An 18,816-nucleotide genomic window follows, 5' to 3' on the forward strand; every position below is an offset into this window, starting at 1 on the left:
GCTTTATTCTTGAAATTTGTGAGACAGTCATTAATACTATAAGAGTAAGACCCGTCTGCATGTTTGGTAATCCTGCCCTAGGTGACTAGATGACTGCATGCAGGAGTGTGTTTGCATGCAGCTCTTTGATGGCAGTTCTTAGCTCACTGTGCTAGATTACTATTGTAAATTGTGAACTCCACAGTAATAAAAGGATCTCTGTGACAAAAGCAGAAATCCACAGTGCTATAGACATAAAATACACTGCTGTGATCTGCGTGGTACACTTTCTTTGCAGCAGTCATATTAACCCTTAAAAATAGTTACCAAAAAAAAAAAAAAAAAAAAAAAAAAAAAAAGACATAAAACAACCAGTTTATAACCTGGAGAAAATTAAAAAAGTTAAACAAGCACTTTAAATTTAACAAGGAGAAAATCACAGCAAAGAAAACAAGAATGTGTGGCACTGCAGAGAAGTGTTCAATTCAATAGTCCCGCGTTTTAATCTCTCGGGCTACATTTCTTTTGGTTTGCAATGCCAAGCAAGAACATCTTCAAAATTGATTTAAGAGATCGGCGACTACTTTCTTAGCAAAGGAGTTTACTTGCAAACTAAATAGAAAACCCACAGATTTCTCCTTACAATGTGGAAAAACGAAAAGTTACAGGATATATCAAAAGTTTTCCAAGACATGCCCCTTGCAGGAAAAAAAAGCATTGGCATAGCCAATAGGTCTCACTTTTGGGACCTAATAAGTGATTAGCAGTGCAACACTTGATGTTGTTTAATGAAGGATATTGTGCTGGATAACTAAACACTTATAATGTCCCAAAGGCGAGACCTATTGGCTATGCATTGTGGGGGCCTTATAAGGGTTTAGGTAGAGCTATTGACTTTGCCAGTGTTTCTAATCTGTGCTGTAGAGAAGTGTGGCTGCTGTGCAGCATGCTGAGAAGTTGTAAGTAAAAAGTGTAAGAAGCACTGAGTGAAGCTGCGCTGGCCCCCGAGTGAAGCTGCGCTGGCCCCCGAGTGAAGCTGCGCTGGCCCCCGAGTGAAGCTGCGCTGGCCCCCGAGTGAAGCTGCGCTGGCCCCCAGAGTGAAGCTGCGCTGGCCCCAGAGTGAAGCTGCGCTGGCCCCCGAGTGAAGCTGCGCTGGCCCCCGAGTGAAGCTGCGCTGGCCCCCGAGTGAAGCTGCGCTGGCCCCCGAGTGAAGCTGCGCTGGCCCCCGAGTGAAGCTGCGCTGGCCCCCGAGTGAAGCTGCGCTGGCCCCAGAGTGAAGCTGCGCTGGCCCCAGAGTGAAGCTGCGCTGGCCCCCGAGTGAAGCTGCGCTGGCCCCCGAGTGAAGCTGCGCTGGCCCCCGAGTGAAGCTGCGCTGGCCCCCGAGTGAAGCTGCGCTGGCCCCCGAGTGAAGCTGCGCTGGCCCCCGAGTGAAGCTGCGCTGGCCCCGAGTGAAGCTGTGCTGGCCCCGAGTGGTAGCGCATAGTGATGCTGTGGTGGTGCTGACTGATGCTGTGCTGGCCCAGAGTGATGCTGTGGTGGTGCTGAGTGACGCTATGGTGCTGACTGATGCTGTGGTGGTGCCGAGTGATCTTGTGGTGTTGAGTGATGCAGTGTTGGCGCTCATTGATGATGTGGGGTCGCTGAGTGTTGTTGTGGTGGCCCTGAGCGATGCCGTTGTGGCCCCGAGCGATGCCGTTGTGGCCCCGAGCGATGCCGTTGTGGCCCCGAGCGATGCCGTTGTGGCCCCGAGCGATGCCGTTGTGGCCCCGAGCGATGCCGTTGTGGCCCCGAGCGATGCCGTTGTGGCCCTGAGCGATGCCGTTGTGGCCCTGAGCGATGCCGTTGTGGTGGCGCCCCCGAGTGATGCTGTGGTGGCGCCCCCGAGTGATGCTGTGGTGGCGCGCCCCCGAGTGATGCTGTGGTGGCGCTGAGTGATGCTGTGGTGGCGCTGAGTGATGCTGTGGTGGCGCCGAGTGATGCTGTGGTGGCGCCGAGTGATGCTGTGGTGGCGCCGAGTGATGCTGTGGTGGCGCCGAGTGATGCTGTGGTGGCGCTGAGTGATGCTGTGGTGGCGCTGAGTGATGCTGTGGTGGCGGCCCTGAGCGATATTGTTGTGGCCTTGAGTGACGCTGTGGTGGTGCTGAGTGACGCTGTGGTGGCGCGGAGTTGTTTTCCCGAGTGATGCTGTGGTGGTGCTGAGTGATCCTGTGGTGTTGTTGAGTGATGCAGTGTTGGCCCTGCTGAACTGTGTACTGCTGCACCCGTGAGATAGCGCTTAATGCCACAACTCTATCCATTCCGAAATGTAGTACATGGACAGCTTTAGCGCTACCAAATGTAATGACTCCATTTATTCTCCTCTCGGGGATGAAGGTGTGGTGGGCGTTTGACCTTGTTAGGAACTTGTGACCCTCCGGAAGGAAAGGAGGAACGAGAGAAGCTTTAGAGCGGGAGACTTGGGGCAATGAAGAGAGGGAGACCATGAAAAGGGAGAGGGCTAGAGAGATTAGTGGAGATGTGGTATACAATGAAACAGAAATCGGGCAAAGGAGGGTCGATAGTGATAAAGATGGACTCATGGAAAGGGGGAGAAAGCTTTAAAGTGGAAGGCAGAAAGAGACATGGTGATAGTGAAGCGAGAGAAAGTGAAGAGAGGAAGAGGGCCCGATATAACAAAGTACAGCGAGGGGGGGGGGGGGGGGGCTAGGCAATTAACGAAAGAGTGAGGAAAGAAAGGAAACGGGGGTTTGTGAAGGAATGGTTAACGCAGCAAAGGAGGCATAGGGAGGTCGGGTGCGGGAGGGGTAACGCGGAGAAGGAGGAGATACAGGGTAAGGGGGAGAATGATGGAGGAGGCACAGAGAGCAATAAAAAAAATAAAAGGGAGTGGGGGCCAAGACAAGCGCTGCTGACGAGGGAGGAAAGAATGTCAGAAGCCCAATGGAGGGCTATACATATTATGTAAATCGGCAAAAACGGGACATAGCCCACTGGAGGGTTGAAAGTGAAAATAATCACTGCAAATCCCAGAGTGCACGGCGCAGAAGGCAGTCACCCGAGACATCCCACTGGAGGGATGTAAATACCGTGCTTGCTTACGTCCCGGGATGCCAGAAGTGCCTGCGAACAAGAGTCAGGAGACTCGAAACGCGTAATGCAAAACTTCAATTACTGAACATTACGGGCCAGCTCTTGCTCCTGCAAACTGAAGTTTTAAAGTGAATCTCACTTGGTAACATATATATACACACAGTGTCTCGAAGAGACAGTACAAACGCTGTCTAGCTGAAACCTAAAAACAAGGAAATGACAAGGGAAGAGAAGATGGAAATAACTGAAAATGGAGCAAAAAAACTGAAAAAATAGACAGTGTATGTTACAACCAGTAACTCTGTGCACAACAGAGATGTTGTAGGTGTCACTGCGGTGGTAAAAACTGCATGCCTCAAACATTTTGCAAATGTGTTTAAATGCTACAGTTTTGCTTTATAGAGTAAATAAGACGCCAGTTAAGTGTGCCGGTGAACCAAATGCGTGTATGGAGTTCCCTTTAGGTGAAAATAGTTAGATAATATTTTTGCTCATCCAGCTATGCTCTGACCCCACCAAACAGCCAATGCCTTTCCCAAGCTCCCCTACTGCACCCACTATTACAATCCCTACTATTTCTGCATTTAAGATGTGTGGTGGCACTGTGATATACAATCACAGAAATAACAAGCATTGGCATAGCCAATAGGTCTCGCTTTTCGGACCTTATAAGTGTTTAGCCATGCAACAGTTGCATAACTAAATACTTATAAGGTCCCAAAATCGAGACCTATTGGCTATGCCAATGCTTGTTTCTGTTTAGTACTGCTCTGTAGTAATGGCGGCACACGGGTGCCACCATTACTATAGAAGTAATAAACAGGGAGAAAAAAAAAACGGGCTCGCGGAGAACATCAAAGCGGCCCTGCGGCCGCGAAAGCGAAAGTGATCGCAATCAAACATCAAAGTGAGGCGCGCGCGCCCCCGCGCACATGCACTGTAGCTCTAGGCTACAGTGGTAGCACTTTTTTGAGCCCTCACAAAAAGTCTCGCCAGACCAGTCAGGTGAGACCTAAAAATCTAGCTGTGCATGCATGGTCTCCTGACAGTGTGGAAATACTTCCCGGAAGTGAGTTCTGCGGAGATGTGGCCAATACTCTGCTGCCTCCATGGTGCGCGGTTGCATCAGAGGGCGTGCGTGGGGTTGTGAAAGGGGCTGAAGGGCGGAAGTGATTAACAGAAACATAAAGGCACAGTGAGGGTTCTATAATAACAAAGCCAATCAGTCTGGCTTTTGCAGCCAGTCTTTTTCGCTTTGACAATGATTGTTTGTTTTTCTAATGTTGTTATGATACTGGATTGTGAAAGCGGCCAGAATACGTATAATATTAAAGAAAACATTGGGGATTGGAGCAGATATACCTATTTTATCTCAAACAGCAAACATTGCTACCGTAATACCTTGTACTGAAGGCAACTACTTTCTGTGCGGATGTGCTCTTTGGGATAAGCAGAATGCCATCGCTCATAGTAAAGGTAGCCACTAGTTGCCGTGGGCTGACCTGCTGTCCATGTAATAAAGGTCAGAAGAAAAATGTGAATGACAACAGACCAATGGGTGAAGAAGGTTGGCACAAAAACCTCATAAGTAAGCATATTAAGCATATCATTTTAGTAAAATCAAAAGTACTTTGCTAATGCCGGACCTAGAAAGTAGCGCGGCCAGACTCTCCCCCGGTTCATTCTGTGGCAGGGACTCTACCCGTCTAGCCCCACGCTACAATAGTAGTCCATGCACACGGGCATTTAGCTCCACAAACATAAAGAGGAACATGCAGCTGAGTTATAAAAGAGGTCTTACCTTCTTTTATGAAGCACAAACCAAGGGGGCATAAAGAATGAAAATGTAAAAAATATTGTAATTGCATTTATATAGCGCTTACTACCCCCGACGAGGCACTGAATCGCTGTAAGGCAATTTGCACGCTACTCCAAAACCAGCGGTTAGTGGTTAATTCGGTGATTATTATTATTATTATTGTGATTAGTCATGTGCACTCAACAAACAATGACATGCATTTACTTCAGTTACCGTGAGACAGATTATATTAATATCACTTAGATGCGAGTGTTAGTGGGGACTAGGTGGTTTCAGGTAAATGGTTGGCGAGATGGCTGTGGAAATTACATAGCGTTAGGTTGCAGGGATAGAGTTCTAAAGGAGAGGCTGTGATCTATGAAATGAGGTATCAGCCAATTGCAGGATTAGAATAAGAGAGATTAAGGCAGACAGGCAAGAGACTGAGAGGAAACTGAACTAAGAAATAGAAAACAAGGATTCAACCGGAAGTCAGGGTCAATTTTTCATGCATGTTTGTGGGGGGCTTTCTGAGCTAGCCAGCAATCTGAGGATGGAAGCAACAGCACTACATACAATGCTCCATGTCTGGACATCTTAAACACGCGAGTCCAAGTGTGCACATCATTTAAACGTTAAGAGCTCAGGCCTGTAGGTCACTGTGGGGACATGAACCCAATGTTTTGTTGTTTGGAAGACATTCCCTTGTGGGGAACAAGGCAATGTCTTCCAAGCAACAAAAAAATACTTTAGAAACATCTGTGGTAATTTTTGCTACTTTATATACAGTATGCACAGGATTATTTTACAATGTGACACATCCAGCAATTTACACAGTGTTGCCAAGTATCTGGAAGAGGTGTCCCTGTTGGAGCCCGATTGCATACTTTTCAGTAAAAGATAACACCAGATGTGAACAACCATGTTGTACAGGTAGAATTAGAAGACCTAAAAGTCGTCATTCACCTCAAACTAACCCCAAATGCATAACCGAAGCCATTTTTAAAGACAATTTGAAGCCCAGAGAAGGTGGCACGTGTTTACCTATATTTTTGGGTTCTAGTCTGTCCCAAAAAAAGCCCAACAGTGTCCACAAAATTAAGGGGAACTGGTGGGTGAGAAATTGCAGCTCTGAGCCAGAGATGAAGTGGGATCAAAAAGAGCTTAGGTCAGGGGTCCTATGGGAGCCATCTCCATCCTTGGGGTAGAAGCCATTCTCAGGTCTGTCAATGTTGGAATCTTGGGGTATGGGGCTCTCTCCCTCTCAGTCCATCCTGAAGCAGCGATGCTCCTGTATCTCTTGCCACCTCCCCTTTACCTGGAGAAGCAGGCCCACAATACCTGTGTGCCACCTCCCCTTTACCTGAAGGAAAGGTCCCCAATACATGTGCACCACCTCCCCTTTACCTGGAGAAGCAGGCCCACAATACCTGTGCACCACCTCCCCTTTACCTGGAGAAGCAGGCCCACAATACCTGTGCACCACCTCCCCTTTACCTGGAGAAGCAGGCCCACAATACCTCTGTGCCACCTCCCCTTTACCTGAAGGAAAGGTCCCCAATACATGTGCACCACCTCCCCTTTACCTGGAGAAGCAGGCCCACAATACCTGTGCACCACCTCCCCTTTACCTGGAGAAGCAGGCCCACAATACCTGTGCACCACCTCCCCTTTACCTGGAGAAGCAGGCCCACAATACATCTGTGCCACCTCCCCTTTACCTGAAAGAAAGGTCCCCAATACATGTGCACCACCTCCCCTTTATCTGGAGAAGCAGGCCCACAATACCTGTGCACCACCTCCCCTTTACCTGGAGAAGCAGGACCACAATACCTGTGCACCACCTCCCCTTTACCTGGAGAAGCAGGCCCACAATACCTATGTGCCACCTCCCCTTTACCTGGAGGAAAGGTCCCCAATACCTGTGTGCCACCTCCCCTTTACCTGGAGGAAAGGTCCCCAATACCTGTGTGCCACCTCCCCTTTACCTGGAGGAAAGGTCCCCAATACCTGGGTGTCACTGGCCACCTTCCCTTTACTTGGAGCACCAGGTCCCCAATAGCCATGTGCCACCTCCCCTTTACCTGGAGGAAAGGTCCCCAATAGCTGTGTGCCACCTCCCCTTTTTACAATGAAGGCGATGGCAGTGGTAATTAAAGCAACAGTAAGCACCTATGTTTAGTTTAGCATGTCATTGAAATGGCTGGTCTTATTGCGTGCTCAATGTTAACACACTGTGCCATCCACAGTGTCCCCCTGTGCAGAAGTAAAACCTCTAAGCACATACAATCTATTACAATAAGCAACAGAGCACAGCGTCAAAAGTCAATTTCTTTCTCATCAGTTCAGGTCGGACTTATGTTTTAATGTCCCATATACAACATAACAAAATACGTAATAGCAAGAGTTTAAGCAGCAAATATTAGTAAGAAGAAGTTGACACGACGTTGAAACTCCACAGCCGACACGTGTTTCGTCGCAAAAAGCAACTTTTTCAAGGCTGTTAAGAAGACATAATATATCTGTATGTCTAAATTGTATATACATGGATATTAAGAGGGAAAAACTCTAAAAATCAAACATTTGTGGAATGTCTCCAAGGAATAAAACAGTAATGTAACTCCAACCAATCTGATAAAGAGTGCCAACACAAAAGGAAAAGAAACATGCTCAACACGAGTAGTGGTTCCAACAGAAAGAACAGAGTTATTTTTAGGCTCATGTGAGCGGGCACACCCAATGTGATAGTGAGGAATACATAGTCTCAAAATAAGATCCTTCACCATACTGGTCTCCAAAAACAAGGTTTGCGCAAAACAAAAGCCCACACACCATGTGTTAGCAGAAAACCAGAACACAATAGGCAAAAACAAAAAAAAAAAAAAATCTAACACGTCTGGATCAGCGTGGTTATTTAATCGGGTGAGTAAGAGCTCCAAAGCTCGGGAGATAACCCAAGTGTTACTGTTAAAGGCTCTGGAAGGGTATAGTGCTTTTACGAGAGCTGGAACGTTTTGTAAAGAGATTCTATTATGTGACAAGTGGGGAGTTCTGGCTCAAATAATTATCGCGGCTAGGCTCATCACTCACCCTTACCATGGAGTTTCTGGCTCACCTTTACCCGAGTAACAGGTTTCCAGTCGTATCCCTCTTTTTTCTCAAAAGAGAGCTCACCCGCCTACCTGACTCCCTACTGCTTCGCTGGAGTAGCAGATATCAACAGCCCCTGTTCTGGTCCCCTTACCAGCCCAGGTGACCAGTGGACCAGCCATCCCTAGTCCTTCCTGCAGCAGGCTCACCAGACCATGAGCACCTGCCACAGAAGGTCTTCCTCAGGTCTGCACCGGCCCAGGCCTGTGCCGCCCCCTACTTACAAGAAGCAGCACACTTCTCACCACCTCTTTCAACCCAACAAACACCACCACCTCTGCCCCACTCTTCTGCAGCTGTAGCTTCTAGCCGCCTCTCTTTCACCTCCAGCAGCAGTCCTCCACAGCTCTCCCCTCGTTCCGTCAGCCTGATTCACTTCTGTGCCGGAGCCCTCCTACGACACCCACACCAGCTGTCCGTGCACCACAACAAAGGTTAAACCCGGCATTGGGCAACCGGACTGCATCAACATCCTGTCTTGGACTCCGCGCTTACCGAACCCCAGTATGTCATTAACTGCAATGTAAAACTGTCACGGCCCAGATATTATGAAACAACCCAAAATATGGTACCAGATTCAGAATGCTCACCACAAACATGTTTTAGGACATTCCCCCTAAAAGCAGACTAATTTATTTTTAATATTTGGAGCATTACAGTCAACACAAAAGTGATTTGATACAAAATTAAAAGCTAACCCTCTTGGTTGGCATTGTACAATTAGTAGATGGTACACCCAAGCACACAATGCTGGACTATTGAGTTAACCTGGCTTTTTGGGTTGATGTATGGAAAGAAATTAACAAACGTCTACCATCTATGGGCTGGTGAAGAAGGATTAACTTGGCCACACCCTTATGGAAGGGAACATTGCTGCCCAAAGTTAGGAAGCTGACTGGCTTTAATGTCTGGAAACAGATTGGGATAGAAACACTAGGCAACGCACTAGAGGGTGGGGAGCTCAAGACATTTGAGGTATTTACAGCAGGAATATGCATTAGTCGCTACCCAAAGATTCAAATATGTGCAATTGACACATGCCCTTAGGAGAGGAGTGGTCCAGGAGATGGACCTTCCAGAAAGATTGACCTCCCGCTGGAAAGCTGGGTCCTTGGGAGCGCGATCACCTATGAGGTGGTATCCAAGTTGTACCGCATCATTTAACAACGCCCCAGACAACCTCAGAAGTCTCCGAGGCAGGTCGGAGGCCGACGTGGGGACCCTGGAGGATATTGACTGGGAAGTGTCCTTCATGCACCCAGGGAAGTTGCCATTAAAGCCACTGAGACTCATTCAGTTCAATATACTTCATACGCCTTACTATGAAAGGTCCAGGCTATTCAAGATGGGAGGGCAGAGAACCCCATGTCTTAGGTGCAGCACAGAAGAGGAAACGTTCCTACCCACTCTTTGGGGTTGCCCTAAGGTGAATGAGTATTGGGGGGGAAATCATTAGTGAACTGGAAGCCTTAATGGATATCCCCAGGACACCTCACCAGGTTCTGCTGGGCATCCCCAATGACGTAGTGATCTTCAGGACACAATGTTGTTCTGTATGTTGGGGTCTGTGGCGGAGAAAAGGGATGTGGCAAGAATGTGGGGATAGAGAGAGATACAAGAGCTGCCCCAAAATAAATGTATAAGATTTGGAGGAAATGGAGAGCCTATCAAGGACAAATCGACAATGTACGTGATTCATCAGACATGTAAGCCCCTATGTAGCATTCCCCTACTTCAGGAGGGGACACAGTGGACTATGCAATAAGAGACACTGGAGACGTCCACAATACATGGCATGAACACAAGGGGCACAGGGGGCCTGCAGAGAGTTCTGTTGGGGAAACACTTGTATCCTTAAGGAGGTGACTGTGTGCAAGATTGTTGAGTGCCAAAAGCAAGATAAAAACAATCAAATATATATTTTTAAAGTCTGCCAATCTACTTTGGGATTTCTAGGTTTGCATTTGTATCTTGTTGGAGGTGGACTTGATGGTAAGAATTTGCTCCAAGGCGCTAGGTGGCGCATGACCAAGATGGCTGCACACCAGTGAGGCTCCTGCCCGGCCGGGCGAGACAACATATTTAAATTACATCCTGTGCTGTAACTAAGGCCCAAACACCGACCTGTGGGGTGCTGGATCTACTGAGGTCCATGACGGAGTGGATTCTGGGCTCGGAACACTGGCCGAGGCGAACTTGACGGCAGATGAAGGTTTCTGCACCTGGCCGTCCCTCCGATCCCAAGGAGGAGAGCGGCTGTCACAACGAGGCGAGGCTGGTGATGTGCGGGCCATGTGAGTGGCGGTTGCTGACCAGCCTGAGAGATTGCGGAGCTGGTGTGGCCTCGCTGTACCTTCGAGAGCTGAGAGCCCCTACTGACAGCTTCAACTAGCGGACTCTGTGCGCACATACCCCCCGACCCGGGAGCAGCCTGCTGAGAGACCATGGTACATCAGCTGCTTGAGGCCGTGCTCCGTGAGTACTTGGCGGGCGGCGCATCACTGCAGCGTCGGACCCGGAGGCGTGGGGTGGGCCCCCCTGCTACGGACTTGCTTAGGTGGCTGGCGCGGGGGCACTTCTTGCTGGCTGGGTGCCTCTACCACTGCGGACTGGGACCGTTGGATCGGTTGGTTTCCGCCACCATTTTGACTGCTGGGGGGGTGAGACTGCCCGCGCTTGTAACTGTATGCCTGCACCCTGGCGAGTGATTAGATTTGGCCCAGTGGTGAGTAGCGAAGATCATGAAGACCCTCCCATCAGCTATAAAGCTCCCACCAGAGAGACAGCTGCACTAATCCCCCTGAGTGCACATTGAGCGGTGGCCATTTTGCATGAGTTATGGGGGTAATTTGATGCTACAGGAGACCGACTACAAGGCCCTCAACATTACGGTGGACCCCCGCTGCCCTTACTCGGCGGTGCACGCGTCCTGGAACCGACTGGATTACCAACTGGTATCGGTTGGGATGGCGCATTGGCTCTTGGATGTTGTTCATTTAGCACGTACATACTCAGATCATTCCCCTGTAGTAATGACCACACAACCCCCGGTACACCATAGTCCTTATCACAGTTGGCGTCTTAATCCCTTGCATCTCCAAGACACAGTCTTTCAAAAGGAAATAGAGCAAGAAATTAGGGAATTTTTTTAGCGCAATGTGCACTCTGTCTTTAGTCTCACTACTGTCTGGGAAGCATTTACAGTCACGGCCAGGGGCTGGTGCATTTCCAAAGGAGGAGGCGTACTCAAAACACCGCGGAGGGACCTTAATAGGTTGGAAGGAGAACTTAAAGCGCTAGAAGCAGTGCTCCAGGCATCCCCGGACGATGGGGCAAGCCGGGCCAAACTGAGGGAAACCATCACAGAGTATGAAGAAATTGCGAGCAGAGAAAACCATACATAGCCAGAGCTTATGGGGAAGGGGACCGCCCTGGGAAAGTTTTGGCGCAGCCGATTAGACCCCCTGAGTTTTCAAATTATGTCACGGAGGTAGTGGATAACCAGGGTATCGTGCATAGAAACCTCTCTGACCAACCAGAGGAGTTCAGAAGCTACTATAACGCACTCTATACTTCACATAGAGGGGACCCGTTAGATTTGCTGCTATATTTTGAGGACACAGCACTGGCATGGCTAGGGCCAACGCAACAAAAAATTTTACATTTGAAATTAGAAGTAGATGAGACTACTGAGGCAATAATGCATATGAAATCAGGGAGAGCTTACCAATAGAATTTTATAAAACATACACGCCAATCTTAGCGCCGATCTTGAAAGAGGTGTTTTACGTGGCGCTAGATGAAGGAAAACTGCCAAAAACTATGCGGGAGGCCCAAATAATTTCGCTGTTAAAACCAGACAAAACCCCGCTACATTGCGAGTTATACCGGCCCTTGTCTCTATTGAACTGCGACACTAAAATCCTTGCAAAAGTTTTAACAATCCGCATCAGTTTCTTAATGGAGCACTTGGTGCTACCAGACCAGGCGGACTTTATTCCAAATCGTGCCACGGCACACAACCTTCGAACACTATTTGCAGTCCTACAGGACATAGATCCCACATGCTCGGCGGCCTTCCTCGACGCCACCAAAACGTTTGATTCGGTGGAGTGGGATTATCCGATAGGCACCCTGCAATACATGGGGATGCCATTTTCTCTCCTGAATTGGATTAAACTGCTGTACACACAGCTGTTGGCGACGGTACTACTGAATGGCGCCCGTTCCACTCCTTTTACCGTTTCTAGAGGCACGAGGCAGGGGTGCCCGCTCTCCCCAATCTTATTTGCTTTAGCCATCGAACCCTTGGCAACGAAGCTTCGACAACATCACAAGGAACGCCCTTTGCTCTGCTCTGCCCTGCCAGGCAATTGCTAATTTCATTATATGCGGACGATATGACCCTATATATCAAAAAACCTAACGAGAATCTTAACCCAGTGTTGCGGGAAATAACCAAATTTGGCGCCATTTCGGGAATCCAAATAAATTGGGCTAAGTCTGCAGTGTTCCCCCTCACGGCCAACACCCAGCAGCACCTATTGGACTATCTCCTAGTTTGGGAGAATGATGAGTTAAAATATCTGGGGGTGCAGATAACCAGGGACAGGGATGCACTGATGCGTGCAAACTATGGGGTGGCTCTTGATGGAGCAGCTGACAAGATTGCCAAGTGGATCCGACTCCCACTGTCAATGGCAGGGAGGATCTCCCTTATTAAGATGGTCCTACTCCCTAAGCTCTTGTATCTATTTGTCAATATCCCCTATCATCCCGAATGACATTTTTTTAATACACTAAATTCACAGCTTACACGACTTATATGGGGCGGGAAACAAGCGCGACTTAGCCCAGCCACACTGATGTTACCGTATCAGCAAGGAGGATACGACGTTCCCAACTTTGAATACTACTACTATTGCGCACAGGCACATTTTGCTGTTTACTGGTTCCATCCGCCTCCCTTCATGCCGCATCTGGCGGTGGAAGGGGCTATATGTCTCCGACGCCCCCAGAAGGCTACCTCTTCACCAAGGTGACGGGGCAAGACCCCTCCACAGTGGATTGTACTCTTGCTGCATGGGGCCATATAGCGTGTAGGTTAGGAGCCTCTGTGATGTACTCCCCCAGAATACGTATACTGCGTAACCCCTTATTAAAAATCACATATGAAGGGCTATGTCGCAAATTACTGGATAGTTTGCACTACACCACCTGGGGAGATCTCTATGTAGGGGGACAATTTCGATCTCAGACAATTGTTTGATGGCCATGAACCGACTACCATGGACACTTTCATGTATACTAGGCTCAGACAAAGTGTGAAGACGGTTACCCCAGCGTTTCCAGATGAGCCAGAAACGCTCGCTCCCCTCCATGACTTGTTACAGGTGGATACCCCACAGTACATTGTGTCAACACTATATAAGCACATCCGAAAAGGGCCACCTCCCCGACTTCCGAGGGCCAGACGGGAATGGGACAATGACCTGGATGCCCCACTAACAGACGAGCAATGGGAATTCAGTTGGAGGCAGAGAGAGGAGGTCACTGATAATAGTAGGCTTTGCCTTATACACTAAGTTTCTGCATAGATTATACCATACCCCTGTCAAACTACACATACCCCTGTCAAACTACACATACCCCTGTCAAACTACACATACTCCTACTGAGGGATCACGATAATTGTGCACGATGTGGGCAGCAGGGTGCGGACTTTGTACATTTAGCATGGGGCTGCTATCAAGTGGCCACATATTGGGCACAGGTCTTTGAAGGGCTGTCCACTATGATCGGCATACAAATGGTCCCGGACCCACTCATGGCTCTATTGGGCCTCACTCAGGGCATAAAAACAGTGCATAAGAAATACTTGGCTATGGCGTTGTTCTTGGCAAAACGGCAGGTAGCTTGCAAGTGGGGACGGGGACGAGCCCTTAAATTTAAGGACTGGATAAATGAGATGGCTACATCACATGCACTATTATGCTGAACTGTTGCCCCCGACCTCTCGACCTAAAAATATTTGGGGGCCACTGACTGCCTATCTTCGGAAAACTGCAGCATTCCAGGGAGCAGATCCGGCAGGGGAGGGATCCGTAAAGGAGGGTGATGCTGGTACCCAATTGGGAATCCCCCAAATAGACGCTGAGTCCTTAGCGGGTGGCAATGATGAGGCAGTGCATGGCTATTGAAGATTGCAAGAGACACGGGGGACATTTCAGGTATCTGCCACAGACGCGGGAGATCAAGACCATCTGGCTGACTTCAACTGTAAAGACGAGGTCTGCATTCTGTTGAATCCAGAAGACCCGTATTCTATGGACCGTGTTGCTCTTAGTGTGCTGTATTCCTATGTTACCCTATGACCGGTGGGTGGAGTATTACATAAGTTGGGTTGGGGAGGATGTTGATCTTATGTAATGAATTTGCGCAGGAAGGTGTAAGTTACTGACGTACTATTCATGCAATAACATTGTTGATCGTCATTACGCTGATGTACTGTGCAGATCAATAAAGGTTTTTGGGGGGAAAAAAAAAGAAGAATTTGCTCCAATGATAAATGTATTCTAATATCTGGGTTGCATCATATATTTAAAACTGATTATTAAATGTTATGTATCTGGATCTCAGATACAGTTGATTCTCATTACAAAAACAAAACAAAGGTAGTAGCTCAAACATAATCAAAAGTTATTGAGATATATATTTAAAAAAAATAACTGCACAGAGGGTGCAATGCCAGGCGTTTTGATAAAGTTAACTGGCCACCTTTCTGCTGCGATTGCTGTATCCAGGTTTTTCAGATGGGCACATTTTGCCTGGTCGTGTCAACATCCCCACCTGCAGAACGGGTATAAGCTGTTGTATGCAGTGGGAAAGAAAGAAAAAAGTATTTGCTAAATCCAATTTAAACAGGGGACAGAATGATGCCTCTTCTCACAAAAACATTTTGTTTCATCATTTATGTTTACAACACAAACACGGTTCTCAAAGTCAGTTATTTCACAAAGCCACTCTAAAGTCTGAACAAATCCCAAACACGTATTTCTTTGTATAGACTTGAATCTTGAAGTGACAGTGAGAAAGGTATATATATCCAATAGGTACCGCCAAATAATTTAGCAGGGCTGTACTTTTAATGGCACTGAGTATAGTTCCTCCTGATTACACCGCTGTATCTGTTTTACACAAACTGTTTTTCTCCGGAAGGCAGGCAGGATAGTGTCAATGATCTGGCATTCATCTGCTATCAGAACAATTTTGCACAGGTCAGGTATGGGAGGGTGGGAGCATTGTCATCAAAATTTCCAGTCCTCAGAGGGGTAAGACAGGGCTGCGTCCTTGCGCCAACCCTCTTTTGCCTCTATGTAAATAGTGTCATATCACATATCGACGATATTGGGGACAATGATGCCCCATCCTTGGCAGGCAGGAGGGTACCCGCCATTATGTTTGCGGATGATACCCTCCTGCTTTCAAAATCCCCGATGGGGATCCAACGGATATTAGATGGTTTTGGTCTTTTCTGTAGGCAATATGGTCTAGAGATCAACACAGAGAAGACCAAGTTCATGATATTTAATCCATCATCCAAAACCAGACCCAATCCATCTTTGAGCCTGGTAAGATTGGAGAGGGTAAAAACCTTCCAGTACTTGGGGGTAACCCTTCACGAGAATTTATCTTGGGAACCCCAAATTGCAAGAAGCCGGTTAAAGCTGTCCCAATTGTCGGGGGGAATTTTGAAGGTGGCAAATTCCTCCACATATAAACCCATTAGTCCGGCAATGGAGATGTATAAAACTCAAGCTAAAGCGGCAGCATCTTATGGTGGTGAACTATGGGGGTATAAGGCGGGTGTAGGAATTGTTAATGTAGAAAATAATTTTTTAAGGCGTCTTTTGGCCCTTCCCTGCGGTACACCCCTTTTTCCCCTAAGATTAGATATGGGTTTACCCCCCATAAGAGACGATCTGGAATTGATGCCATTAAGATTTTGGCATAGGCTTTGGTCCACTGTTGAGCTCGAACACTACAGGCAAGTGCTTGCTTATGTAATGAAGTTGAACCTGTGTGATAAAATCCCGTGGCTGGCCTCTATAAAGAAAGAATTGTACCGGTTGGGACTCCCTGAACTATGGGAGTTCCCTGAACAAGGCTGCCACAGGGTTTCACGTAAATGTCTCGTGGGGATATATAAGGGGAAAAGTCTTGCTTCCTTGGTCTCTGCATCCACTAAAGGCATTCTGACTGATCGATTTTTGGCTTTTAAGGATTCATATCAGTTTGAAGGGTTTATGGACATCATCTGCCCCATCTTATCAAGAAAATTGTTCATTCAATGGAGGCTAGGGACCCTGCCCATTAAAACTGTCACACACAAATGGACAAAGAGGGATGATAAAATTTGTCCAGGATGTTGTACCCATGATGAGGAAGAAATCCACCTTTTATTTTTCTGCCCAGCCTATAACAGACCAAGAAAATATTGGCTAGCGCCCCTCTGTAGAAATTTGGGTATAAGGAGTCATCTGCACTCGTATAGAATACTGAAAACGAGTACCGCTCCCCATATAGTTTTCACAGTTGCCAAATTTTTAACGGCCATGTGGCAGATAAGGTCCAAATCACTTAAAGATTGATTGCTGTGGTAATGAATTACAACTGTCTTTTGTGATCTGAAATGTTATTCATATCGATTTTATGTATTTTACTATTGATTTTACATGTAGTGGATGTTTTATGTTGATATTGTACCATTGCATCTTTTATGGCCTTATCGGCCAAAATAAAGAAAATCTTGACTTGACTTGGCTATCAAACTAGATAAAATGATTACTCATTGGAGAATACATTTTGAATGAGTGTGAAAGGCTGAATGTGCACTATTTTCTATAGTGCTGGGTGAGTTTGTATTTACGGTTTATAAAAGTCAAAATAGCCTGAAAATAATGCCACAGAACGTGCCACATAATTTGTCATTAACTGCATAATTTAAAACATTATTTGCCTCAGCATTGATGCACAATTTAGTCGGTTCGGTTTCATAATATTTACCTTCGAGGCTGCACAATTCCGGTAGCCCAGACTATTCCCCACTTCCCTCTTTCTACCCTATACCTTTCTTGTCTCGAGACTCGTGTGCCACTGCCACGTTCATATCCCGTTTATCCCTCAAAGCTTTGAATGTGGCTTCGCACACGTCATGCCCTATAAAATCCCCAAACAAAACGCCTCGCTGTATCAGCCGGGCTTCTGGGCAGGGTCGGAATGAGACAGAAAATAGGCCCGGGCACTAAAATAAATTAGATAGCTGTAAAAGTGTCCAAAGTTTACATACTGGGGCGAGGTCGAACTTCTGAAAACACGCCGTGTTACGTGTTTGCAAGGTATGGAGGGATGTGAGCTTGCTTCAGACAATGTTTGTTTTAATTACAGTGAAATCATTCATACAGCGCTTCCCAGCCCTGGCAAGGCGATAGCTAACGCGTTTTGAGGACAGGTGGTTGCATATTACTCCGCGGTCGGTTCCAGAGATCATCTCTACATCACCTGTCTGGAAGCAGCACTGACCCCCCCCCCCCCCCCTTCTTATTTAATACCAGCATTACTGAACACACGCGTCCTGACAGCGCTCTGTCTACAGTATTTGTATACGGTTTCCAGTAGTAGCCCTGCAGCCGGGGTCCCCTCCTCCTTCGCGGCCCTCCTCACCTGTATCAGGTGTTCCGCCACTACCCTCCACAGCTCAGCCACCTTTGACCTCTGCCCCCGTACACAGGGCAGCGGGGCCTGATCTCACCCAGCCCTCCCACTTCCACCACAGCAGAGTGTTTTCTCTCACAACTTTCCCAACTCCCCCGCCAGCTGTGCCCGGCCAGGGTGGCACGCACTCACCCTATGAGATAGGCCAGGATGCCGAGCTGCACCAGCCTGTTCATCAGCCCCACCTTCCGGCTCCTGATCAGCACGATGCGGGGGGTGTCGTACTCGAAGACGAAGCCGTAGAGCTGCACGCAGCACGAGGAGCCCCCGCCCGCCATCCTGCCCGGTGCCCGCTCCAGGACCCGGCGGTCATATGATGAGGCTGAGCTCCGCGCCAGGAGGCGGGGAGGAAGAGGAGGGCGGAGCGGCCGCCCCGGAGGAGGGCCGGGAACTTCCATACACCGCGGCCTCACCGCAGGGACGCGCACCTGAGCCTGGAGAGCGACCACGCCGCGTCCTGTGGGGTTAACGCACGGTGTCCGGAGGAAGAGGGGGCGGAGCGGGCGCTGCACCGGGCGAACTTATGCACACGCACACCCACCTTTCATGAGGTGGCAACTGTTGTTTTAGTAGAATGGCGGCTGTTCGTTCATGTCTTGAGACTCTGGAGGAAGGGTCGTTGCTTGCACCTGGCTAGGATTTTGGGTAAAATGCTCCGTTATGTTTGGCAACATGATAAGCGTGTGTGCGTGCTTTAAAACTTATAAGAATAGTTTAGAGTACTTCCTTTATTTTCCATTTCAAGTGGGAGAAAGTACCAGCATTTGCTGATTTTTTTTCTCTTCATTTAGTTTCTGGCTTTGACATGAAAGTGTTGGCTGTATTGATAACTTGCTGGCCGGGTCGGCATCATAATGGCCACGTGCAGGGCCGGATTAGTAATGCGGGCACTCGGGCAATGCCCGAGGGGCTGGTATCAGACTTCCAGCTGTGGGTCGTTTTTTAGGTCTCGGCTAGCGATGGCTGCGCTTGCGCAGTCTCGCTCGCGAGAGATAATGACTTGGGAGAAGAGGGGCTTGAACCCG

General features: G+C 48.2%; 1 protein-coding gene across 2 annotated transcripts in view; it reads right to left on the reverse strand.

Annotated features, from left to right (window-relative positions):
- The window catches only part of P2RX4 (purinergic receptor P2X 4), a 201,456-nt gene extending 183,168 nt beyond the window's left edge, over nucleotides 1-18,288 (reverse strand). Inside the window, exon 1 of one of the 2 annotated variants that reach the window (XR_014970670.1) lies at nucleotides 17,924-18,288. Coding sequence is in view for 1 of the 2 variants with exons in the window: in XM_085634577.1 (XP_085490703.1) it covers nucleotides 17,924-18,189 (266 nt within the window). In the remaining variant the exon portion in view is untranslated. The remainder of the gene's footprint in view (nucleotides 1-17,923) is intronic. The other variant, XM_085634577.1, reaches the window with a different exon arrangement.
- Between the last annotated feature and the right edge of the window lie 528 nt (nucleotides 18,289-18,816).

The sequence above is a fragment of the Triturus cristatus genome, chromosome 11 (genome assembly GCF_964204655.1).
Source record: "Triturus cristatus chromosome 11, aTriCri1.1, whole genome shotgun sequence".
NCBI lineage: Eukaryota > Metazoa > Chordata > Amphibia > Caudata > Salamandridae > Triturus > Triturus cristatus.